This window comes from Bos grunniens, chromosome 18 (genome assembly GCF_055505025.1).
Source record: "Bos grunniens cultivar Pamir isolate PY7600 chromosome 18, Bosgru_T2T1.0, whole genome shotgun sequence".
Classification (NCBI taxonomy): domain Eukaryota; kingdom Metazoa; phylum Chordata; class Mammalia; order Artiodactyla; family Bovidae; genus Bos; species Bos grunniens.
This window is the reverse complement of record NC_141182.1, coordinates 24486705-24512695: the sequence shown is the minus strand read 5'-3', so window position 1 is coordinate 24512695 and position 25991 is coordinate 24486705. Positions and strand designations below refer to the sequence as shown.

Sequence of the window (25991 nt, the reverse complement as noted above, 5' to 3'; positions counted from 1 at the left end):
TCAGGGAGGCCAACCTTTGTGTGGAGGGACAGCGCAGGTGAGAGTCAAGGTCAGGGTGCCTCCAGAGGAAGGGTGCGCCTTCCAAAGGGCGGCGTTGGCATCATCCAGCTCTCTCTAGGGCTCTGCGCTCCATGTGCTCTGTGCGCTTGGTGGTCTTGGGGAGCAGGGGCAGGCCTTGAGCACCAAGCAGTCCCTTGACTGCATCCCAATAGGAGCCATGCAGGACTCTCCGGTGATCCTCCTGAGCTCTGATGCTGGTCCTGCAGAGTTTTTCAGGGTGAGTTCAAAGCACTTTGGGTGGGTGGCAGTGCCTGGTGCCTGTGTTGTGACTCTCAGCATTAGAGAATGCCAGGATGGTTGAGCAGTAGAGTTGGAGGGTGAAGCGTCCTTTCTTGAGCCCCTTCCTCAGCCTGGTGTGCAGCATTGGAGATTCAGGGGTGATGGTACCTAGCACAGCACTCCGTCACTGAGTGGAGGGAAGTGAGCCTCCTTCCCATTCTCTTTCAGGCCTCCTGATCAAGTTGAGAGAGTTTCAGCTGGGCACTAGGATGTCTTTAAATCCCTCCAAGTCTTGCTAATCTTCTTTTTTTTTTTTAACAAAGAGCATTTTATTCTATGATCTTAAATTTTGCGGTTTTGTTTCTACTATTTGCTTTCATCATTATCTCCTACTTAAAGCCTGTGATACTGGTTTTTTCATTTAAGGCAGTCATATAAAATTTCTTTTTTAAATAATAAGATACATCTGTTTCCAGTGTGCAGAATTAAACTACTGGACTAATCAAGTAGGATGGTATGTGGCTATGGCCAGAAATCATGAGGGTGGCCCTTGAGTGACTCAAGTTGGAGAAATGCTAAATAAGAGCTACTCTTTTCCTTACCACGCCACCCAATGTCCCTTTCTTGCCAAGGCAGCTCAGAAGGCATTTCAGTTTGAGTGTGTGTGGTTTATGTCACTCACGGGAGCTCCCGATTATAGGCCTGTGCGAGCTGAAGGGAGTAGAGGTCGTGCTGTCCTCTGGCAGAGACTTCAACCTTGAGCCTCAGTAGGAAGCCCCACTTGGGAAAAAGCAAAGTCCTGGACTCAGGAGTCCCTGTAGCAAACCTGACGGCAGCCTGCATTCTAGCGTGGTTGCCAGCAGAGTTAGGGGTGCTGTGGAGGTCACTCAGCCTGCTCTCCTGCCAGCCTCTGGGGCCCAACCAAAAGCACTTAAGCAAACGTGTATTGAACCCTTATTATGGGCTGGCACGTCACATGAGTTGTCTTATTTACTTCTCATAATGGTAAAAGGTAATAGTAATAATAGTAGTAATAAGAAGAGGAGAAGGAAGAAAAAGATGGGGAAAAGGTTAATATTTATTGAGCACTCTACCCCAGATGATCTACAGATTCAGTGCTGGGCCTTTCAGGATCTCAGATGCCTTCTTTGTGGAAACTGACAAGCCTATTCTAAAATTCATGTAGAATTTCAAGGGACCCAGGATAGCCAAGACAACCCTGAAAAAGAAAAAGAAAGTATGACCTGTACCTCCCAATGCTACAAAGCAACAGTGATCAAGACAGCATGGTCCTGGCGCAGGATGGACATATGGGTCGATGGAATAGAAACAAGAGTCCAGAAATAAACATACGCATGTGTGGTCAACTGGGTTTTACAAGGGTGCCTCATTCAGTGAAGAAATAGTCTTTTCAGCAAATGGTGCTGAAACTGAATAGCCACATACAAAAGAATGAAGTTGGACCCTTACCTCACACCATGTATGAAAATTAACTTAAAATGAATCAAAGACCAAAACATAAAAGCCAAAAGTATAAATAAATAAAGAAAGAAATAAATCTTCATGAGTTTAGTAAAGAGTTCATAGACATGACAGCCAAAACACAAACAATAGAAGAAAATATAAACTGGACTTTATAAAAATTATAATTTTTGTGCTTCAAAGTACATCATCAAGAAAGTGCAAAGACAACTCAAAGGGTCGGAGAGCATATTTGTAACTCATGTATCCAAAAAGGGATTTGTATCCAAAATATATAAAGAACTCTTAAAACTCAATCATAAAATGGCAGATATCCCAATTTAAAAATGGTCAAAGGCTCTGAATAGACAGCTCTCCAAAGATAACATATGAGTGGCCAATAAGCACATGAAAAGATGCTTAACATCATTAGCCATCAGTAAAAGGCAAATCAAAACCATTTAACACTCGCTAGGATGGCTAGAATCAAAAAGATAACAGCTAGTGTTGGTCAAGGATGTGGAGCAGCTGGGACCCTCATACACCACTGATGGGAATGTAAAGTGATGCAGCTGGAAAGCAACCTGGCAGCTCCTCCAGTGATTAAACATAGAGTTACCTTATGACTGTACAGCGTGACTTTATGACTTCATGGTTGGAGAACAACCCAAGTAGACAAATGGATAAGCAGAATGCAGTATATCCATACAACAGACTGTTATTCAACTATAAAAAGAAATGAGGTACTTACACATGATACCAATGGATGAACATTGAAAGCCTTATGCTCAGTGAAAAAAGCCAGTCATAAAAGAGCACATATTATATGATTCTGTTCATGTGGAGGTCCCGAATAGAGAAATTGATAGAGACAGAAGGTAGATTACTGGTTTCTCAGATGTGGGGAAGGGTGTGGGGGAAGTGGGGGAGGAAGAGGGGTGGTAACTAAAGGCTTCAAGGTTTCTTTTTTAAGTAATAAAAATGTTCCAGAATTGACTATGGTGATGGTTTGCACCTATCTGTGAACATACCAAGAATCCTTGAACTATATGTTTTAAATAGGTGAATTGAATGATATGCTAATTATATCTCAATACAGCTGTTAAAAACATTTATTGAGTCTTACTAGGTGCCAGGCAGAGTTCTAAGCATTTGTGCCCACATTAACTCATTTTGTTCTCACGATCACCCAATGAGGTAGGCCCTGTGGTATGGATATATTCCCCCACTTTACAGCTGAGGAAACTGAGGCAGAGTTGCCCCGGGAACTGTTCTCAGCTTAGCAAATAAGGAAAATGAAGCACAGGGTTCAGTGCTGCATCTCTGCCCATGCAGCGAGTGCAGAGTGAAGAATTGCAATCGGGTACCAGACTCCTGCTCTCAGCCACTCACCATGCGGTACTAGAGATAAAGGAGGGGGGGTCACTATCCCAGTGGGTTACAAAGAGAAAGAAGCCCCAGAAACACTGTCTGGACGACCATCCGCACTAATTCACTCTGCGACTTTGGTTAAGGCAGAGCATTACTGGGCCTCCGTGCCTTCATCCCTTCAACCGTGTCTTAGGCTCGATGCAAGGAGGGGTTCTTGAAGGTACTAATGAGGATCTGTGGACAACCTTTAGCATTAAAAAAAAACAATTCTAGCAGGATCCTATCTATTATCAGGCCTTGCCGGCTAACGAGACCACAGAGCGTCTTTGCTCTTGGCTGGAATTACGTCCAACCAGGGCGGTAACCCTGGTTACCTCAGGCTGATGAGAAGCTCTGATTAGCAGTTACATATCTGACTCTGCTTAGCAAGAACAAGAAACTGAATCATGCATTGCTTGAGAAGTGCCGTGAGGTGGGATAAGCCTGATTCAGAGCCCATTTGGGGCCCCTGGGTGGGGACGGCCAGTTGCAGGTCAGAGAGCTTCCACCTTTCTGTCAGACAGTGACTCTCCAAGGTCATTGGATCCCCATGGGACTTGTCCTGTGCTGGACCCCCAGCTTTCTAGTCACTCAGATCCTAACGAAAGAAGCATTCTCTTACTACCCAGGAATTCCCTGTGGAAGATGGGAGCCCAGGTGGGCAGGAGTGGGGTGGGGAAGCAACCGCTGTAGCCAGGCTGGGCGAGCACTTTGCTGTGAGGAAGAAAGGCAGGGCCCTCCGTGCTCTGAACCACCAGTTTTTCTCTTACTGTAGGCAGAGGGCAAGGCCCGGGCACTGCTCATCAGCGCCGTCCTCCGCCGTGCCTGGAGGGCTCTGAAAGTAAGCCAGGTTGGGAGTAATGGCCTCGCGTTGGCTCCAGCACTAGTGTTCTCTGGCACTAAGTTTCCCAACACGGTCTACTAAAATGTTCTCCATTTACTAAAGTAGTGCCTGTAGGATCGGCCTGGGCTAGAGCCTTAGGACAACTGAGGCAGGAAGGAGCCCTCAAACAACATTTATGTTATAGATGAAGAAGCCCTTCGGGTTTGTTTAAAGAGCTGCCTCGACCACCACTGTTGGCCTGGAGAGAGGTGGTGGCCTGCCGTCGCTGCTGCTGCTGATCCGATAGTCAGGATCATTTTTATCCATTTGCAGGAATCAGCAAGGACTGCTGCTGCTCCCTGCAACTGCTAGACTCAGTTTGGGTGGAATTTATCACAGCCTTGGTGTTCCACTTGATTCAGCTTGGCTGGGGTGATGCTCAGGTCTTTTGTAGAAGAGTGCATGGCCCTGGCCAGTTAAAGAGTGGCCTGCCCTAGAGTGGCCAGAAAATGTTGCTCACTGACTCATTCGTTAACTCACGGACGTAGCAGACCTTGCCCCAGGAACTTGGGGAAGTACCAAAGCAGTTCTTGTGAATGTGTTCCTGACCCAGAAAGAACTGACGGGTGTACTGAGGAAGGTAAACGCATGTACTCATTAAGGCAGAAAATATTTGGACCAGTGGGAGGGCTGGGGCACTTGAACAAAGAAGGAGCAGCTATGGGATTGCTAGAGGCCCACGGGAGGTTTTCTGGAGGAGATCTCATTTGAGCTGCCCCTGAGGGATAAGTAAGATTTGGGAACTGATATGGTGTACTTTCTCTGTCAAAACACGGCCCACTGAGAACAAAAAAACAAAGCAGTTGAGACATTCCCAGTGCCAAGACTGGAAGCTGGAGCTGGACAGGGAGGCAGGAGGGGGGTCCTTGAAGGTTTCCAGGATAATCACTCCCCTCTTCCCCTCTCAGTGCTGGGTTTCCCATCCTCCAAATGGTGGGGCTGATGAGACAGATGGTCAGCCACTTCCTGCTCTGACTTCTGAAAATCCAGTCCAGGCTGCTTGTTTTTTAGGAGCACTCTGTGTGCAGCTACACGCATTAGGTGCTGAGCATGACCACGCGCTGTGCTGAGTGCTTTGTTTGCACCAGCAACACCCAGTGAGGCTTAGAGATCAAGTCGCTTGCTCACCAGGTTCATCCAGCCACTTAGCAAATAATGAAACGTCTGCGTGCCAGATACTGCCCTAGGCATAAAATGTTGAGCAGCGCAAACACACCCTGTGCACCTGTGGGGCTTATAAAGTTTTATGGAGGAGAGGGACACTAAACACATGAACGGATGTTCTTAAAAACTGCGGAAAACCAATAGGTCTGTAACAGATTTGGCGTGTTCTGGTAAGGGGCAGTCGGACTCAGATGCAGATCGTTCAGAGCCTCTTCTATATAGATTGCCCAGCCTCTTACCAGCTGGGTAGTCTTTGCAGGGCCCCTGCACAGTCAGGGACAGAAGTCAGGTCTCCACCCTCCTAGGTCACTGGCTCCCTGCCACTCGGGTTACTGTCTCAGGATACACACCTGTCCGCACGACTGATGGGAAAACATGGCTGACTCCTGCATGCCCTCTTTGAGGGGAGGTTGGTCCTAATACCCAACTCTCCTTTCCATCCACCTTCTAGGAGCTCCCAAGTCCCAGGTCTTGCTAACACAGTTGATAAGCTTTCCTCAAATGTCATGTCATGGAAAACTCCTGCTGAAATCTGCCGGCTGCAATCACAAAGGGCATCAGCGAGAAAACCTCTTCCATGGAGTGTCTATGTTCATGGTAACGTACCAGGGTTACAATCCAAGACATTGGAGTCCGGTACACACAGGCCAGGATCCTGTTGCAGGCGTCCCTGGGCCCTGCCACTGCCTGCAACAAGAGGATGCTGGATGTCCAAGTTCAGTGTCTCTGGCTAAAAGCAGCTCTAGGAAACTTCCCAGCTGGGGGCCAATAAGGACAGGGAGCCAATGTGTTCAAGAACCAAAGGCGCTTTTCTCTGCTGGGATTGTGCTCAGGGAGAAGCTCATGGCACTGCAGCCCCCCAAACCTCTGCTGTGCACCTTGCCCCCCAAACCCCTGCCGTGCACCTTGCCGCCCAAAGCCCTGCCGTGCACCTTGTTCTCTGTGCTTCTATGTTCTCCCTCATGTGACAGTCCCTCTGTGGCCAGTCCGCTGGCCTTTCTTCCCTACTCACCCTCCTTTCCTTGCCTACAGCCCCTCCCCCTAGTACAGCCCTCTCATCTCTCTGCCCTGGACATCAGTGTCTTCAAAAAGATTTTCTAAAGAGCAAAACTGTAATTTATGTTTGTTAACTAAATGAATTAATCACTGAAGCCTTTTTATTATGTAATGTTTTGCCCATAAAAAGAATATATGACATCAATATAAGGTATTAATAAAATGCCCATTCTCCTGAGTTAAATCTCCTGTGCGGCCCTTCCCCAGAGTAACAGCCTCTCTAACTGGCAATGTTCCCTCTTCCCAGTCTTTACAAAGAGGTCCCACTTGGTCATATGGTTCTAGAAACACTTCGAAAGCATTTCTTATCAGAGATAATCTTAGGTAATGACTCCTCCTCATCACACGCACGCACGCACACACACACACACACACACACACACACACACACTACACTGTCCAGAGTACACAGGCTGGCCATCCTGAGTAGAGCAGAAGCCCCTGAACTCTGCTTGCCTGCCTGCCTGCGGTGCATGGTTTCCCTTACCTGGAATAACCTCTGCCCACACAGCCCACGTCTCTGCCTGTCACGCCCACCTCTTGTTCTAGGCCCCGGAGTGTCATGGTTTTCCAGAAGCCTCACCTGATTTCTCCAAGCTCTGCTCCCTCCTCCTCTGAGCCTCTTTAGAACATGGCTGGTTTTTCCTTTTCTCTTGAGGCAACTGACATATTGCTGCTTTCTATTAAGGTTGGTTTTTCCCGATCTTATCTCACACTGTGCATTATAAGCTCCTTGTGGACAGCCCTGTGCTGAGTTTGCAGGGCCCAGCAGAGCGCCTTGCACATAATGGATGCTCAGTGCGTAACTGGAACAGTCCTCCTCCAAAGCCCACCTCTCACCCTCTTCCCTGAAATCCTATAAAAATAGGTACCTCTGTGTCTCCCTCGGAAGTTAGGGGCTCCTTAAGTAGGAATGTGGTCAATTCTTGAAATATGCTGGCTGGGTAAATGAATATTTGTAATTATTCTGCCCAAGATTGAGAATTACACTCAGTGCTTCCTAAGGCCAAAAGCCATTTAACCTATATCACTTCTTGATAATTAACCCCCACTTGATAATTAACGCCCATGTAGTGATATTCAGAATTAGAAATGAAATAGCATGTAAAGTTAAAGCAATTTTGATGAAAAATGTGCATTTTCACAAGCACCAATTGAAGATTGTGGTTCTCTGTTATTCATAAAGTTTTTTTGTTGTTGTTGAAGTATATTTGATTTACCATGTTTTGTTAATTACTGCTATACAGCAAAGTGATTCAGTTATACATATGTGTGTGTGTGTATGTACACATTCTTTTTTCAATATTCTTTTCTATTATGGTTTATCATGCTGCTGCTGCTAAGTCACTTCAGTCGTGTCCTACTCTGTGTGACCCCATAGACGGCAGCCCACCAGGCTCCCCCATCCCTGGGATTCTCCAGGCAAGAACACTGGAGTGGGTTGCCATTTCCTTCTCCAATGCATGAAAGTGGAAAGTGAAAGTGAAGTCGCTCAGTCGTATCGCAGCCCACCAGGCTACTGAATATAGTTCTCTATGCTATACAGTAGGACCTTGTTGTTTATCCACTCTGTATATAAAAGCTTACATCTGCTACCCCAGTCTCCCACTCCATCCCTTCCCCACCCCCCTTCCCCTTGGCTATCACCAGTCTGCTACCTGAGTCCGTGATTTCATTTCTGTTTGATAGATGTGCTCATCTGTGTCATAGTTTAGATCCCACATCTAAGTGATACCATATGGTAGTTTTCTTTCTCTCAGACTGACTTTGCTTAGTGTGATCATCTCTAGGCCCATCCATGTTGCTGCAGATGGCATTATCTCATTCTTTTCTGTGGCTGAGTAGTATTCCTCTGTGTGTGTGTATATGTATAGATATAGATATATTGGTTGGCCAAAAAGTTCATTTGGGTTTTTCCATAGCATCCTGTGGAAAAACCCTGATGAGCTTTTTGACCAACCCAATATGTGCCACATCTTCTTTAGCCATTCATCTGTCAGTGGCCAGTTAGGTGGTTTCCATGTCTTGTCTGTTGTGAATAGCACTGCTATGAACATAGGGGTACATGTATCTTTTGAATTACAGTTTTGTCTGGATATATGCCCAGGAATGGGATTGCTGGATCATATGGTAACTCTATTTTTAGTTTTTTGAGGAACCTCCATACTGTTCTCCACAGTGGCTGCATCAACGTACATTTTCACCAACAGTGTAGGAGGGTTCCTGTTTATAAGGGTCTGAAGTCTCCCTGTAGATATCTTTGGTGATAAGGGGTTCTGAAGGAGATTTTGTCTGCACGTCTCACTTGTTGGCACCTTTAACAAAACACCAGCTGCTTTGTTTTAAATGACACTGCTAAGAAGAACATGTTCAGTTCTTTGAAATGGTTATTGACCTTTTGGTCAAAAGGGTTATACCTTTAAATTGGACCGTCATTAACAGTGGTTAGAGAGTTTAACATACAAAAGCTTCCACCACCCATAACTGCTGTTTCTGTTTTTCTCTGATACTTTCCAACCCTTGTCCATATGTAGCAAAGAAACTTTCATTTCTGCCAGGAATGAAATTGAAGCGGTGATGTGATCACATTGTAGACAAGCTTTCTGAATACCTACAAAATCCTGTGCTGAGAGTGGTGTGTGCTCAGTTACTCTGTGTGACCCCATAGACCGTAGCCCACTAGGCTCCTCCATCCATGGGATTTTCTAGGCAAGAATATTGGAGTGGGTTGCCTGTTCCTCCTCCAGGGGATCTTCCTGATCCAGGGATCAAACTTGCATCTCTTGCATTTCCTGCATTAGCAGGTGGGTTCTTTTACCACTGAGCCACCGGTTCAGGATACAAAAAAGAGATTGTCCCCTGAACAGATGTCTACTTGGTGTCTGCTCTGTGACTGGAGCTGCTCTGGTTCCCAGGGTGCCACAATGAATAAGGCGGAGCCCCAGCTCTCAGAGATGGGGAGGCAGGCACCAAAGAGATTAAAAAAAAAAAAAATAGCACGTTGCCTGTGAAGAAAGATAAAGCCAAGTAAGAGAGATAGAAGGAGTTGCTATTCTAGGTGGATTGTCAGAGACATCCCCTCCAAGGTAGCTTTGAAGCAGAGATTTGAAAGACATCTGGGAGTGAGGGAAATGTTTTTGGCAGAAGGAGCAGCCAATACAAAGTGCAAAGGCCCTGAGGTGGGAGCATTTCTGATGCGTTTCAGGAACCAACAGAGGCTTGGGTGGCTGGAGAGTGGTGGGCATGGGATGGGGAAATAGGAGGTCAGGTGAAGATGCAGGAGGCTGGGGTTGGCCATGTTGGAGGCTGCAGTAAGGACTTGGACTTTTATTCTGGTGTGATGGTGCCTTTGCAAAGCACGAACTTCACTGTGGAGAACAACCCAGGGAAAAGGAGTGGGCCCAGGGAGATTACTGGGGGCCTGAAGGAGTTGTTTGAGAAAGAGGCTCTGGTGGCCTGGACCAGGGCGATGGTGATCTAGGGCTAAGGCAGTAGAGTGGTCAGGTTCTGAGGGTGTTTTGAAGGTGAAGCCAACAAGATTTCCTTTCCTACTGAATGTGAGTGTGCAAGAGAGAGGAGTTGAGGGTGAATTCAAGATTTTGACCTGAGTAACTGATAAGATGGAGACGCTGCTAAATAAGAACACAGGAGAAACTGGTTTGGGCAGCAAAATCAGGAGTTTTGTGTGGTAATGAGAAGCTGGGTGAGCCTCCTCCTAAGTTTGTGGCAGACAACCCCCAAGTGTGGCGTCAGCATCTCCTTGACACTGTGCTTCAACCCACACCCAGGAGGAAGACTTTTGCTTTCCTGATGTTGACAGAGAATCCAGTGAGGGTGTGCTGATTAGGGCAGCGCTGGGGGACAGGTGGGATCTGGGAAGGTTCCAAGGAGGAGAGGAGCTTGAAGTGAGCTTTCATATCAGGTGGCTGTGGTTGCAGGTGACAGAAAACCCAACTCGAAATGTCTTAAACCACATAGGAAATGACTAGCTCACATATCAAGAAGTCTGGAGAGCAAGCTATCCCAAGGTTGCCCAGTGCCGCCGTCAGGGACCTACGTCTTTCTGTCTTTTTGTTCCGCTAGCCTTAGCACTTAGCTGGCACTCTCACAGCTCCAGGCATCCTGGCCTCTCACACCTATATCCAAGGGCATTCCAAGGAAGGAATTCTTGAAGAACTCAGAGGCAGTTAGAATAGCAGGTGCACTTATGCAGAGGGCGGACCGTCCTCAGCTTAAACCCTGTGCTGGGGCCAGGTGTCGTCGATGGCTCTTGGGTAGAAGATGGAGCACACAGGACAGTGTCTTCCTTTGGAAAACACATCCTGAAACTGTTTTTGTCATTCCCGCCTTCATTCAGGTTGTGCATCAGACTCTTTGAGTTGCAAATGATAGACATGCCTACCCATCACTGAAAACTGTGGCTCCAAGGACTTGAAAGATACCGTCAGCACTAGTGTCTGTCTTCTCTGCCTTCCTCTCTGTTAACTTTGCTCTCAGATGGGCTCACTCCTCAGGGCCATGAGATGTGGCCTCAGCTTCGAATCCCGTGGGAACTGTGTTTCCTTACTGGACATCCCCGGAAAAGGCTTACTACTTATGCCTCTGACTGGCTTGTGTTCCTATCCTTGAATGAACCATCATGGCTCTGGGGAGTGCAGTGTGCCCAGACCCCACCTTAACGACACTGAACAGGAGTGAGTGAAAGGTAGCACTCCAAACTCTTGATGATAGAACAGTCGGTAGTCCCAAGCCACAAACATCAACCCAAGATTCTACCTCCAGGTTCAAGATGTGTCTCACATGTTTTGTTTTGACATCCCCTTGTGTGTTTACAGTCTACAGCAGGCTATCTCAGACATGTCAGTCAGTCCTCACAATACCCCTATAAAGGTGGCGGGGAGAGATTTGGGGACTATCCCACGTTACAGGATGGGGTCAGAGAACTTAATGACTTACTCTGAGTTTTCCAGGTAGTAAAGACCTTTGAACCCAGGTCTTCTGACCCCAGGTTCAGTGTTCTAATCTACTCTGCCAGCAAAATTGCCCATTACATCGAAGACTCACTGTGAATCTGTGTGCATATTTGATGAAAGAAGTTCTTTAAACTGCACAAATGAGATCAAGTTGAAGAGTCAACTCAAGGAGTCCCTGTCACTTGAAGGCTCAGGATATGTAAATGGTAAAAGAAAGAATGTCATTAAGTTCAAGGGCATGTTTTAATGACACTTAATTAACTTCTTTAAAATAGCAATTCTTTTCCCCTTCTGCTGAGATAGGTCCTGGGAAGAAGGATTGTAATATCCCCAGGTGGCTAAGCACCAGGAGAATTTTCCTCACAGCCTCCTCTGTAAAGAAAAGCTTGGGGACTTCCATGGTGGTCCCGTGGTTAAGAATCCACCTGTCAGTGCAAGGACATGGATTTGATCCCTGGTCCAGGAAGATGCCACATGCCATGGAGGAACTAAGCCCATGTGCCACAACTGCTGAGCCTGTGAGCTGCAGTTACTGAAGCCCGTGAGCCCAGAGCCGACGCTCCTCAACGAGGGAAGCCACTGCCAGGAGAAGCCCGCGCACCACAAGGAGTAACCCCCGCTCGCCGCAACTAGAGCAAAGCCTGTGCAGTGACAAAGACCCAGCACAGCCAAAAATAAATAAATACATGAAGTTATTTAAAAGCTAAAAAAACTTGGCTGTAGCTGAGTCTCCTCTCACTCCCCAGCCTCGCCCTCCCCTGGCCAACATGCAAACCATTGTCAGCTGAGGGTGCTACAGCTCGTGGGCCAGAATTCAGTCTGTCCCCAAGGTTGGCACCCCGAGCTTTTTCCTGCAGGAGTCGATTCCATGCCAAGTGGGGCTGTCTGCCCACCCCTATCTCTCTCTGAGCTCCAACTGCAGTCCATTAGCCAAGCCGCCACTTTCTCTCATGAACAAGTGGCTCCAGGGTGGATTCTCAGGCACCCCGTTAGATTTCTGGGTGTTTGGAAGTATTTTTCTGGGATCTTAGACGGAACCAGAAGGCTTCAGGCTTCAATTCTCTGAGGCCCTGTTGTACAGACAACAAGTTAGACTTGTTCTCTCCAGGAGGAGCAGTGGGCAGATAAGTTACAGAGAGGGTAAGGAATCATCCTCCCACTTGCACAATAGGGTCACGCGGGGGATAGAGGGAATTCTCGCATCAGACGAGCTGAACAGGCTGGAAATGTGTTCATGATTCACTGAGCACATAAATGAAGGCCCAAGGTAATTGTAGGTCCTCCACTGGCTCCCCACTGGTTATTACCCTCCGGATGACAGAGCAGCAGCGGGACCAGGTCTTCTGAATCCTCGTCCCCAGGTTGGCCCCCCGATGCCAGGCTGCTGGCAGGACCCCCTCAGATGAGGGTTAGGGGAAGCCGCGAGTCCTGTGCTGGGCTGGCAGCCTCAGGCTGCTAGGCCCTGGGGGAGCGGGCGAGCTGGGCTGGCAGTGCCTTGGTAAGAGCGCAGGCTTTGGGGTGAAACAGAAGCCGGCACCTGCCGCCTACTACCTGTGTGACCTTGAGCGAGTGAGCTCATCTCTCTCAGCCGCCACTTCGTCCTCTCTGACATGGGGGTAATCATCGTACCCTCCTCAGGAGTTGTGGTGAGGATGAAATGAGATGGTGCATGTGAACCACCGAGCACAAGGTTTGGCACAGAGTAAATTCCTCAGTGTGTTCAGGCAGTGAGACGCTGACCTCTCCCATCCCGTGTCCAAGTCCTGCCCAGGGTCTCGGGAGCAATGCCCGGGTACTAGCCCTCTCTGAGGAGCGTGGCATCACCTAGCCGGCCATGCTCATCCGCGTGCCCGCATCAGGGATACTCAGGCGGGCTCCCAGATGCCCGCCTCACCTTCCTCCTGGCCCCAGCCCCGGCCCACTGTACCTTCTTCTCAGGGGCAGCTTGGTGGGCCCTGTGTTCACGGGGGAGGGACGCCCAGCCGCTTTGCTGAACGGTCCTCCCACAGCCCCCAGGGCCTGTGTGGCGGGTGGAATCAGAGGAGGCGCTGTGCTGGAGCCAGTTTCTGAGGTGGCAGTGGGGCTTCCGGGGATGGGCCCACCTGCTTGCCTCGCTGGCCTCACGCCAGGAGTGTAGCTAAGGAGTTGCTCCTGTCTGACCTCTGAGTGGCCGATGAGCCAGCAGCAGCTGCTGCATCTGGAGCCAAGTGTTGGAGCCTGGAACAGCGTCACCCCCCGCTTGGGGGCCCTCTAGCCTGGCCCAGATTTTGGCCAGCTCTCTCGAAAAGGCTCCCTGGAGGACCCTGGGTCTGGTGCCAGGACCCATCACCCCCGCCCTCTCTCCCCCTGGCCTGCCCGCAGCAGCGTGTGACTCCTCTTATCACAGAGATTAGCGGGGAGGAAGCCGGCATGTGGAGACAGAAGGCCGAAGGTGAGCCCCGCCGCGGCCGCCTGCCCGCTGCTGACCTTGAGAAAGTCACATTTGCTTTCCAAACATGCTTTTTTGCCTGGAAGAGAGGGAGAAGAGAACAGCTATCCTTTCTCTGTAATAGGGTATGTGTGAATGTCACATAAAATAACCATAAAGCAGCACTTGGTTGTTTGAGAAGATAGATGTTAAAGAAAGTCAGAGGTGAATCTGAGAAATGAAAAGACTCTTTCCAGCCCAGTTAAGCAGATGCTGACCACTCTTTTCATCTATTCGGAGTGAAAGCAGGCACTCTCCCTGGACCACCCTGCTAGTTTCAAGGCTGAAACTGCAACTGCTGGGTCTCGCTCAATTGACCCTCCAGTGGGAGGTCTGCACAGGCCTGGGATGTCTCGGAGGCCTGGCCCTGACCTAGTGGGCTACATGTTTCTGTTCTCCTGTGAAAGTGGAGCTGAGGGATGCGTGGGTGACTAAGTGGGATAGGGAAGCCAGCACTGAGGCCCTACCTCCTCCCTAGCCTGGGTAGGGGTGGGAGGGAGGTGTCAGGTCTTCCTGGAATTCAGCTTCCAGTGAAAAACGCAAAACAAAACAACCTTGTTGAAATTTTAACTGAAATTTGTATTAAATTTCAATATATAAAGGAAGAGATTTTAAAAATAATACCTATTCCCATTCAAGAACATATATATTTTCTTCAAATCTGGTTTTATAGCCTTTAGTAAAAAAATTTTTTACTATTATTATTTTTTAGTAATTTAAAAAAAATTTCCTTTTGGCCGCTTTGGGTCTCCCTTGCTGCCTTCAGGTTTTCCCTAGCTGTGGAGAGTGGGGGCTGCTCTCCTGTTGTGGTGCGTGGGCTTCTCATTGCACTGGCTTGTCTTGCTGCAGAGCACAGGCTCGAAGGCACGGAGGCTTTAGTAGTTGTGCCCCATGGGTTTAATTGCCCTGTGGCATATGGGGTCTTCCTAGACCAGGGATCAAACCTATGTTTCCTGTGTTGGCAGGTGGATTCCGAACCACTGGAGCACCAAGAAAATCCCCAAATGTCTTTTTTTGAAGTATATCATACCTAGTGCGGGCGTGCTAAGTTGCTTTAATTGTGTCCCACTCTTTTCAACCCAAAGGACTATAGTCCGCCAGGTTCCTCTGTCCATGGGATTCTCCAGGCAAGAATACTGGAGTGGGTTGCCATGCCTTCCTCCAGGGGATCTTCCCGACCCAGGGGTCAAACTGCCAGTTCTTTGCCACTAGCTCCACCTGGGAAAAGACACAAGCCCTAATGTACAGCTTGATGGATTTTCACAGGGTGAACACACCGGCGCCCGGCTTGGCCTGCACTCCTCTCTTCACCATTGCCTCCATGTCCTTGACTTCCAGCAGCTTAGGTCGGTTTGCCTGTTGTTGCCTATTCTGCAAATGGAACCATTCAGTGTGTGCTCTTCTGTTTTTGTCTTTTACTTCACAGTTGAGACTTATCCACACTGTTGGGTACAGTTGCTGTTTCTTCTCGCTGCGTATATTATTACGTTGTGTGACTAACCTCAGTTCTTTTCATTCCTTCTCCAAGTGATGGGGATGACTTCTAGTTCTGCCCTATCACCAGCCATGCTGCTAGGATCATTTGTGTTCATAGCTCTGGGTGAACTTAGGCATGCATTTCTCTTGGGTACTTGCCTAGGAATAGAACTGGTGGGCAGTAAGATTTTTATAGTTTTCTTCATGTAGGTTCTGTAAGTTTCTTGTATAATTTATTCTTAGGTATTTATAATTTTGTCACTATTGTAGATAGGCTATTTTTTAATGTTCTCTTTTTGGTATTTATGACTAGGAAAAAAATATTAATTTTTGAATATTTATCTTGGATCCAGCCACCTTACCAATTCTCTTATTAATTGTAGGAGACTTTTTTTTTTCTTCTTTTTTGCAGTAGTCTCTTAGATTTTCTGGCTATCCAAATATGATCAAAGAAATTATTTTAGTTCTTATTTGATAACATTGATACCGCTTTCTTGCTATACTACTTTAGATAGTAGTGGTAGATCATGATAAATAATAATGCTGATTACACTCATCCTTATCTAGTTGTACATTTTAGTTAAAATCATTTAAAAATATCCCTGTTAATAATCATGTTTGCTACTGGATTTTGATTAATAGTTTCTATTTTGTATAAATCATTAGCTTCTATTCCTGATTTGTAATGAGAAATTATCTAAATTTTACCAAATACCTTTTCAGCATTTGTTAATGTGACTTTCCCATCTTTGTGGTTGCCATGGATAATGATGTTGGACCATTTTACATTTCTGGGTTTAGTTGTAACATGTTTTTTTTCTTTTGATACTTAACTAGATTCAATTATGTAGATAATTTTTGCATCAAGTTTAATAAATGAGAATGGTTTATAGTTTTCTTTCTTGTGCTATCTTCTTATTTTTAATAGAGTTCAGTGGCTTCATAGCACTAATTGGGGAACTCTCCATCTTTTAGTATGACCTAGAATCCTTGACGGAGAAGGCAATGGCACCCCACTCCAGTACTCTTGCTTGGAAAATCCCATGGATGGAGGAGCCTGGTAGGCTGCAGTCCATGGGGTCGCTAAGAGTCGGACATGACTGAGCGACTTCACTTTCACCTTTCACTTTCATGCATTGGAGAAGGAAATGGCAACCCACTCCAGTGTTCTTGCCTGGAGAATCCCAGGGGTGGTGGAGCCTGGCGGGCTGCCGTCTATGGGGTCACACAGAGTCGGACACAACTGAAGCAACTTAGCAGCAGCAGCAGAATCCTTGAAATGATGTTGCAATTATCTGCCATTTAAAGACTGGATAAAATTAATTGACTCTATCTGGCACTAAATACCTAGCACCATTTTCAATAGTAGATCTTTGATCATTTTCCAGTTTTTCTATGATAATTTGTCTTTTCAAATGTTCCTTTTCCTCTTGGGTCAATTTTAGTAATGTACGTTTGTCTATGCAATTACCAGATTTTCAGGTTTGTGGCCACGTGGTATTCTTTTATGGTTTTGCTTTTCTCTTCTGTCGCTTTGGTTGGATCTTCTTTCTCATTTCTGATCCTTGTAAGTTTACTCTTTTCCTCTTAGTCTCATGAAAGTTTTATTTTACTTATTTTCAGTTTTGGCAGTTATTTATACTCTCCACTCTTCTACTATATTTTAATCTTACTAATTCCAGCTTTTAACTTACTAGTTTATAATCATGTTTCTTCCATTTTGGTTTGTTCTTTTTGTAATCTCTTAAGAAGAGGACCAAATTTCTTTATTTTTCATATTCCTTCTTTAATCATAGAGGCTTTGAATTTCGCTCTGAGCGTGACTTTTGCTCTGTCCCATGGGAATTGATATGAACTACCTTCTAGCTACTTTGTCATTTCCCTTATGATTTTCTCTTCAACTAGATTTTATCTAGGAATGAGCTCCTTAATTTCTAAGTCAATATTTTTCTTCTCACTTTTTTCAATTTCTAGGTTTATTGATTGTGATTAGATATTGTGATGTATAAAAGCTCTCCTTTGTAAAATTTATTAAGGTGTTATCTCTTCAACCTAACATGTAATCAATTTTTGTAAACGATCCAGTCCATTAGAATAGTTTATTTTGTGTTTTAAGGGGTGTAGGTCCTGCATATTTCTAGAAATTCAAATTATATAATTCGTTTTCCTTAGTTAATATTTGCCTATAAGATTTGTCCATTTCTGAAATAGACATTTTTAAAATTTTCCATCAGCTTTTTGTTTATTCCATTTCTGATACATGTTTTATATATTTAGTTTCTCTGTTGTCTAATGCATACAAGTTTCTGATGGTTGTTAACTTTTTCATAAAGTATTCCTTTTATCATTCCAAATACCTTCATCCTCTGCATTATTTTTCAGCTAAAATTCCCCTTTATGTAATTAATTTTGACACTCATGCTTTCCTTTTGTTTGCATTTGCCTGGTATCTATTTGTCTTTGAATTTATTTTCAACATTTTTACATACCTTTATTTAGATTCTTAAAAACATTGTGTACCTGGGTTTTGTTTTTTGTTCTGATTTTTCAATCCAATCTAACATCGTCTTCATTAACTGATGTACTTGATTTTATTCCTTCCATCTTATGGTATGTTTTTAATTTCCTTCCATCACTGTTTCCATGTTTTCTTTTCTCTTGTTTGTGCTGGTTTGATGTATTAATAGTTGCTTTGCATTTCCCTTGTCAGTTTGGATGTTCTCTACTTTTCCATCTTATTAAAGGTTACATTCTTTCCCCCTTGATTCATAATCAAATGCATATTGCCCTACTATTATTTGAAAGCAAGAGAACACAAATAACCATTTCTCCTTGGGAGTTGCTCCATTTCTTCTCTCATTTTGTCCACTTCAGTGGGATGAGACCTTAGAGTCACGTCCCTGACCCCTGCTTAAGATGAGACCTTGGAAGACTTTTACTCCCTTCCTTTTCAACCCTTTGATTTTGTTAGGATAATTTAATATTTTTAGCCGTGGGCTGTGGTTGGAATTTCCCTGATAGTATGTCCCTTCTATTTTCAGAGTCCTCATTTATTGGCTCTGTTCCCAGAGAGTCCACCTTTCTCCATTCAGATTGAGGAGAAAGGGGAGGGAGCAAGCGTGTGAGCAAACATCCATATCCATCATGCTTTCCTGACCTGTTCACTTTCCCCATGTTGAGTTCTGTTCTGGTGCATATATGTTGCCTTAAATATTTTCCATAGGTGGGATGTGTGGGTGATAAACTCCATGGACTCTTCAGTTCAGTTCAGTTCAGTCACTCAGTCATGTCCGACTCTTTGTGACCCCATGAACCGCAGCATGCCAGGCCTCCCTGTCCATCACCAACTCCTGGAGTCTACCCAAACCTATGTCCATCGAGTCTGTGATGCCATCCAGCCATCTCATCCTCTTTCGTCCCCTTCTCCTCCTGCCTCTATCTTTCCCAGCATCAGGGTCTTTTCCAATGAGTCAGCTCTTCGCATCAGGTGGCCAAAGTATTGGAGTTTCAGCTTCAACATCAGTCCTTCCAATGAACACCCAGGACTGATCTCCTTTAAGATGGACTGGTTGGATCTCCTTGCAGTTCAAGGGACTCTCAAGAGTCTTCTCCAACACCACAGTTCAAAAGCATCAATTCTTTGGTGCTCAGCTTTCTTTGTAGTCCAACTCTCACATCTATACATGACCACTGGAAAAACCATATCCTTGACTAGATGGACCTTTGTTGGCAAAGTAATGCCTCTGCTTTTTAATGTGCTGTCTAGGTTAGTCATAACTTTCCTTCCAAGGAGTCAGCATCTTTTAATTTCATGGCTGCAATCACCACCTGCAGTGATTTTGGAACCCAGAAAAATAAAGTCAGCCATTGTTTCCATTGTTTCCCCATCTATTTCCCATGAAGTGGTGGGACCAGCTGCCATGATCTTAGTTTTCTGAATGTTGAGCTTTAAGCCAACGTTTTCACTCTCCTCTTTCAGTTTCATCAAGAGGCTCTTTAGTTCTTCTTCACTTTCTGCCATAAGGGTGGTATCATTTACATATCTGGGGTTATTGATATTTCTCCTGGCAGTCTTGATTCCAGCTTGTGCTTCTTCCAGCCCAGCGTTTCTCATGACGTACTCTGCATATAAGTTAAATAAGCAGGGTGACAATATATAACCTTGACGTACTCCTTTTCCTATTTGGAACCAGTCTGTTGTTCCATGTCCAGTGCTAACTGTTGCTTCCTGACCTGCATACAGGTTTCTCAAGAGGCAGGTCAGGTGGTCTGGTATCCCCATCTCTTTCAGAATTTTCCACAGTTTATTGTGATCCACACAGTCAAAGGCTTTGGCATAGTCAATAAAGCAGAAATAGACGGTTTTCTGGAACTCTCTTGCTTTTTCGATGATCCAGCAGATGTTGGCAATTTGATCTCTGGTTCCTCTGCCTTTTCTAAAACCAGCTTGAACATCTGGAAGTTCATGGTTCATGTATTGCTGAAGCCTGGCTTGGAGAATTTTAAGCATTACTCTTGCATATCTGCAATTATCTTTTGCCTTGAAAAATATACAGAGTATTTGAAGGGCTTTGCTTCTCTTTTCTGAATGGTTGGTAGATGGTACTCTACTCTTTCAGTTCGTAGTGTTTCAGAGGAGAAGTCAGATGTGTTATGTTTTTTTCTTTATAGGTAATATGTTCTTTCTGTCTAGAAGCTTTTAGGGTTTTGTGTTCATCCTCAAAGTTGAATTTTGCCAGGGTAACCTGTTGTATACATCTCTTCTGGCCACCCTTCCTGGAACTCTGAGTCCTTTCGGTCTGTAGACTCTGGTTTTTTTCTTGGCTCCAGGAAATTATCTTCTGTGTCAATAGAATTATCTTCTGTTGTTTCTTAATTACTGGCTCTCCTCCATCCATTCCATTTCTTTCTTCTAGAACTCCTAATATTCTCAAGTTAGATCTCCCTGGGTCTGTCCTCCAGGTCTTTTATATACGTTGTTGTTGTTCAGTTGCCAAGTTGTGTCCAACTCTCTGAGACCCCATGAACTGCAGCACGCCAGGCTTCCCTGTCCTTCACTATCTCTCTGAGTTTGCTCAAACTCATGTCCATTGAGTCAGTGATGACATCCAAGCGTCTTATTCTCTGTCACACACTTCTCCTCTTGCCCTCAATCTTTCCCAGTATCAGGGTCTTTTCCATTGAGTCAGTTCATCACATCAGGTGGCCAAAGTATTGGAGTTTCAGCTTTAGCATCCGTCCTTCCAGTGAATATCCAGGATTGATTTCCTTTAGGATTGACTGGTTTGATATCCTTGCAGTCCAAGAGACTCTCAAGAGTCTTCTCCAACACCACAGTTCAAAAGCATCAATTCTTCAGCGCTCAGCCTCCTTTATGGTCCAACTCTCACATCCATACATGACTACTGAAAAAACTATAGCTTTGACTATACGGACCTTTGTCAGTAAAGTGATGTATCTGCTTTTTAATACGCTGTCTAGGTTTGTCATAGCTTTTCTTCCAAGGAGCAAGCGTCTTTAATTTCATGGCTGCAGCCACCATCCGTGCATTGGGTTGTGGCATGCAGGCTTTTCTCTACTGTGGTGTGTGGGCTCTAGAGCACAGGCTCGGTAGTTGCAGCACATGAGCTAGTTGCCCTTTGGCATGTGGGATCTTAGTTCCTTGACCAGGGATCCAACCCACGACCCCTGTGTTGAAAAGCAGATTCTTAACCACTGGACCTCCAGGCACATCCCCGTCCTCCAGGTCTTTTATCTTTTCCCTCATGAACCCTGTCTCTCTCTACTTTTGTTCTGTACTTGAAGATGCTTTTTCCTTTTGGTCTTCCAGGCCACTAATTCACGTCTCAACAGGGACTCGCCTACTATAGTTGGAAAGTCGTTTATGTCTTCCCTGACTTGCTTTAGGACACGTGTGATTTTCTTTTTGACCTGTCATTTGTCTCTTGGAGCACGTGCACTGTTTATTCTGACTGGTCTTTTTCTGCTGGACTTTGAACATGTTGTGAACTTTTCATTGTTTCTGGTTGTAGAGTCCAGAGTCAGAGCTCTCCCCTGTAGAGTGCAGCTGCCCTTGCCCTCTGGGCCAGTGGTGTCCAGAAAGGCAAGCCAGTGGTCTGCTCCTGGGATACCTGAGAGGAATCTCTTCCCCCCGGGCTCCCTGTTCTCCTTCAGCCCCAGGGGCAAGGGGAGTGTAGCCCACTTATTCGGCTCCTTCTGTTCCTGAGGTCCAAGAGACCTGGGCCAACCAGGCAAAGCCAATTTCAAACTCCCCATCCCTACCCCCAGATTACCCCACACAGGCCAGTTCCACAGGTCTCTCATGGCCAGTCTCTTCCCAGTACCTACAGCTTTTGATTCTTTTTTTAAAACTTTTTATTTTGTATTGGGGTGGTACTAGTGGTAAAGAACCCACCTGCCAATGCAGGAGATGTAAGAGACGTGGGTTGGACCCAGGGTGGGGAAGATCCCTTGGAGGAGGCCATGGCAACCCATTCTAGTATTCTTGCCTGGAGAATCCCATAGACAGAGGAATCTGGCAGGCTATAGTCCAGGGGGGGTCTCACAGTGAAGCAACTTAGCATGCATGCATAGCCAGTTAACAATGTTCTGATAGTTTCAGGAAAATAGCAAAGGGACTCAACCGTAGATATACATGTATCCATCTATTCTCTGCTAACCCCCCCTCCCATCCAGGGTACCATATAACATTGAGCAGAGTTCCCTGTGCTATACACTAGGTCCTTGTTGGTTATCTATTTTAAATATCAGCTTTTGATTCTTGCTCCAAAGCTCTCTTAAACAGCTCTTGAGGTAAAAGAGAGACCCTCACCCCAGTGTTTCACTTTTATCTCCCCCATGTACCCCCATCCACCCAAAGCCCTCAGCAGTTCTCTGGTTCAGGATCGACAGAGAGATTAGAGATGCTGGTCTCTTTCAGGATATCCTGGCTATCCACTCTCAGTTTCCAGTAGGTCTGCTGAGACTGGATCACCCCTTCGCCTCCCCTTCCCCTGAGCAGGCTCTTGTTGTGAGTGGCCCCTGGCACCCTAGCATCCCTCCACACTCTAAAGCCCCCTCCACTCCTTTGTCCACTTGAATCACGTCAGATGCTGGACTAGATTCCAGAATCATATGCTCCAGGGTCCCTTGCATTGTAGACTGGGTAGTGCTAATGCTCCCAAGATGATTTACGATAGGAAGAAGGACCCAATTTCTCTAGCACTGAATTCATGACTGAAAAAAAATTTTTTTTTTCTCAATTCTCTTTCATTTCTTCTTGAGTTGGATGTTACTATGTCTGTGACACCTCTTTAACACTTACACATCTTCCTTTTAACAAAAAGGAGAGCATGCTCAGAGTCATTGGTAGGCAGCAGGATTTGCCTTAAGCTGGGGTGGGAGGAGGAGAGATTTGGTGGGAAAACCAGTAGTTCAGTAAGGAATCCATTTAGTCTCTAACGCCAGTGTAGATGTTTGGTTGGCAGGCCAAGGTCTGAGCCCTGGGGCACCCCGGTGTTTAGAGACTAGATTCCTTCCTCCCTGCCATCCCATGCATAGATAACTTTCCCACTGGTTGGCTAAGTGCCTTCTTATTGGCTCGCTCGAGAGATTTGCTTCCCATCACTTCTGAAGCACTTCTCGGCAGCCAAAGCCACGTGATTGTCATTAGTGCTCCATGTGTCTGACCACGCAGCACTTAAGTGCAGCCATGGACTGTGGCCAAGCTTCCAGCTGTGCAGACCCTCCTGGTTGGCCGTGCATCTTGTCAGATCCTTGGCATGTGTCATACCCTTCAATGAGGCGGCATTGAAAGATGGGAGCAAGCTGGACCTGTTTCACAAACTGGAACGTGGTTCCCCATAAACTCCAGGTTCCTCGGGCCTGTCAAATTCCTGGCCATATTTGTTATTATTATTCCCACCCATATTTATTAGGATAACAAAAAAATCGGCCATTAGTTTAGCACTTTTCCTCCCTAGCAACATGCTGGTAATGTTTAGTCTACCAGAACCGTGACTAACACCACCAACTGGGGTCATAGTGCCCACAGGGCCAGCAGGCAGTCCACCGAGGGCTGCGGATCACTCAAGAGCTCTGGTCCTGCCCGCCACAGGAGCCACAGTCAGGTCCCACCTGACAAGGCAGATCAGCATGTCCAGTTTTTTTGTGGAGAAACTGGAAATTAATATCTCTTAGAATTCTCCTGATTTATAAACATTCGCTCCAATTAAAAAAAAAAAAAACTAAGCTAAACAAAAAACAAAACCACTGCAGGCCAAACAAAACATCTCTCTCTCTGGCCCAAATCCAGGGTGCAGATGGCTAGTTGCAGGCCTCTGCTCTGGGACAGTGGGCCAGATAGTCACTTCGATTCTCATGCCTGCCCCATTACTGTGAAACGGGACCACTACCAGGGTATTAGGTTGGAGGTAATAATCAGGACCCTGCTTCCACCTGCGGCTCTGCTGCTAACCAGCTTCAAGACTGGCCAAGCAGTAGGTTAACCTCCCTAAGCCTCAGTTTCCTTATATGTAAAACAGGGATAACTGTGTTCCTTATCCCTGAGATGTTTTTGTTATAAGGATTAAATGAAATATTATATATAGATGCCTAGTACAAAGCCGGTGTTAAGTCAATAGGAACTATTAGTATTGTTCAAATAGTACCTGTAAAAATGCTTGGAAAACCCAAAAGGGAGCGCTGGGTCACTTGTCAGTGTTCTGTGTCGTGACTCGCCAGCCAGCTCAGAAAGCCCCTTGCCATGTCTTGACAGCAGGGCTGGCCTGAGAACGGCCTCGTTCAGGCCTTGCTCCTTTGTTTTGTTCAGGGTCATGATGGTAATGATAAGATTTCTGAAGCCCTGAGACTTGCTGTCGATGAAGGCCCAGCGCCACATCCCCACAGCTTCCCCTGGGGCTGGTGTCAGAGGCTCGCTGCCCACCACACCCCGGCTCTGACCCACACTAGGTCTCTGAGCGGCCCCCTCCCGTCCCAGGATCGAGGGGTGCTGAGGAGACAGAGGGAGAGCGTCTGTCATCTCTTTGGGGAGGAGTGAGGGGTTGGGCCGGGTGTGGTGAAGGTTTAGTCTGACGTTGCGCATGGGAGTCCCACACAACCCTGGGCTCCAGAGCCCTGCTGGGGCCGCTCCTTTCCCTGTGGACCTCACGGTCCAGGCTGTGCCCGCACGAGCACTGCCGGGCACGTGTCTGGCTTCAGACGATCCTTGATCTTAGCCTTAGAGCATGGTGATGGCCTTGAAGCAACACACCCCACTCCAGGAAGCAGGACATTTGCTTATACATTCTTGCATGATCAACCAAAGAGTCCCAGGGACGTTTGGTGATCCCCATGAGCTGGCCAGTCTGTGTTGGAGCTGGGGATGCTGGAGCCAGTGCGGGAGGAATGGCCTGGCTTTCAAGGGCATGGGCAGCGCCACTGCCTGGCACTGCAGCCATTGCCCTGGAATAGGACCTGGTACACCATCAGCTTCACACATGCTGGGAATGCTGCCTCCTCGTTGCAGGGCATGATCTGCACTAAAGGGGCAAAGGCTGTGCCTTGCACTAAGGAGATATTGGGGAAGTGCTCACTGAATTGAAGACCATTCTTGGGAGCCCTGTTTGGGTTCACATTAGATGCTGGAAAACCGTGTGTCTTCTCTGCCTCTTCTCACCATCCTTCCGGGGCTCTAATCACCCCTGCACCCAGACCATGCTGACCAACATGTGTGTGGGAGCTTAAGCTCTTTGAATGCAAAAGTGTCTTAGAACAGCTATCTCAGCAGTCAGCTCTGGTGCTAATAAACAAAAATAAATTTGGTGGGGACACACAGTGTCAGGGCCTCCCAGGACAGACCCATTCATTCATTCACTGTTCACTGCTTCAGCACCCAGGGGTCTGGCTCTGGGGCAGGAGGAAGAATCTGAGCTGGATTCTGCCTTTGAGAGGCTTTCCATCCAGTGAGAGGGGCTGAGATGTGTCATAAGCAATAGGAACATCAGGTAGAGAGCGGTGAGTAGAGCAGACGCAGTGCTGTGAGGGGCCAGCAGAAGGGTCAGGGCAGGGCATTCATTTGATGAGGATTAAGCTGTGACACTGCAAAGGTGTTAAAGACGTATAGACTAAGGGGCCAGTGTGGTCATAGTCCTAGAGAAGGGCATGGCAACCCACTCCAGTATTCTTGCCTGGAAAACCCCATGGACAGAGGAGCCTGGAGGGCTACAGTCTATGCACTCATATAGAGTTGGACATGACTGAGCAACCAACACTTTCATTTTTCATATGGTTATAGTAACCTCCTGATTGTGGGGACCCCTTCCCAATGCCTTTCCCCTCCTTTCCAGTTGGTCAGAAGTCTTGCCCCTCACTAGCCTGGTCTCCTTCCTCTGAATGTGCTTGATGACATCAGTATTCCTTGGAAATTGTGGTCCACAGGCTGTCCATACCATAGTTAGGAGCTTGGGCTTTTGGAAACACCCGCCTTTACCTGCTGCAGGACCTTGAGAAAGTGCATGAACCTGGCTGTGAGCCAGTTTCCTCATCCGTAAGATGGAGCTGACATGAAGATTCACGCAGCTGTGCTGAACTGGATACTGAGAGCTGAGGTCCCAAGGGTGTTGGGAGGATTGAATTCGTGAGTGTCCAGCCCTTCCTTGGCACAGTGCTGGCACCTGGGGGGTTGGCAGGTGCTGGCCATCCATGGTCTTTCCTAGGACCCGGCTCCTTGCTCCTGGTATGGCTGCTGCTGCTAAATCACTTCAGTCGTGTCCGACTCTGTGTGACCCCATAGACGGCAGCCCACCAGGCTCCACCGTCCCTG

At 46.6% G+C, this 25991-nt stretch overlaps 1 protein-coding gene across 5 annotated transcripts in view; it reads left to right on the top strand.

Annotated features, from left to right (window-relative positions):
• Positions 1-25991, top strand: part of GNAO1 (G protein subunit alpha o1) — a 181166-nt gene that overhangs the window by 51524 nt on the left and 103651 nt on the right. Inside the window, exons 3-5 of one of the 5 annotated variants that reach the window (XM_086350744.1) lie at positions 5649-5794; positions 11289-11432; positions 11530-11938. The exons of 3 other annotated variants lie outside the window; for them this stretch is intronic. In XM_086350744.1, coding sequence (XP_086206870.1) covers positions 5649-5794; positions 11289-11432; positions 11530-11762 — 523 coding nt within the window. In that variant the 3' untranslated portion in view covers positions 11763-11938. Of the gene's footprint in view, positions 1-5648; positions 5795-11288; positions 11433-11529; positions 11939-25991 lie in introns of those variants that run through there. One more of the 5 variants, XM_086350740.1, reaches the window with a different exon arrangement.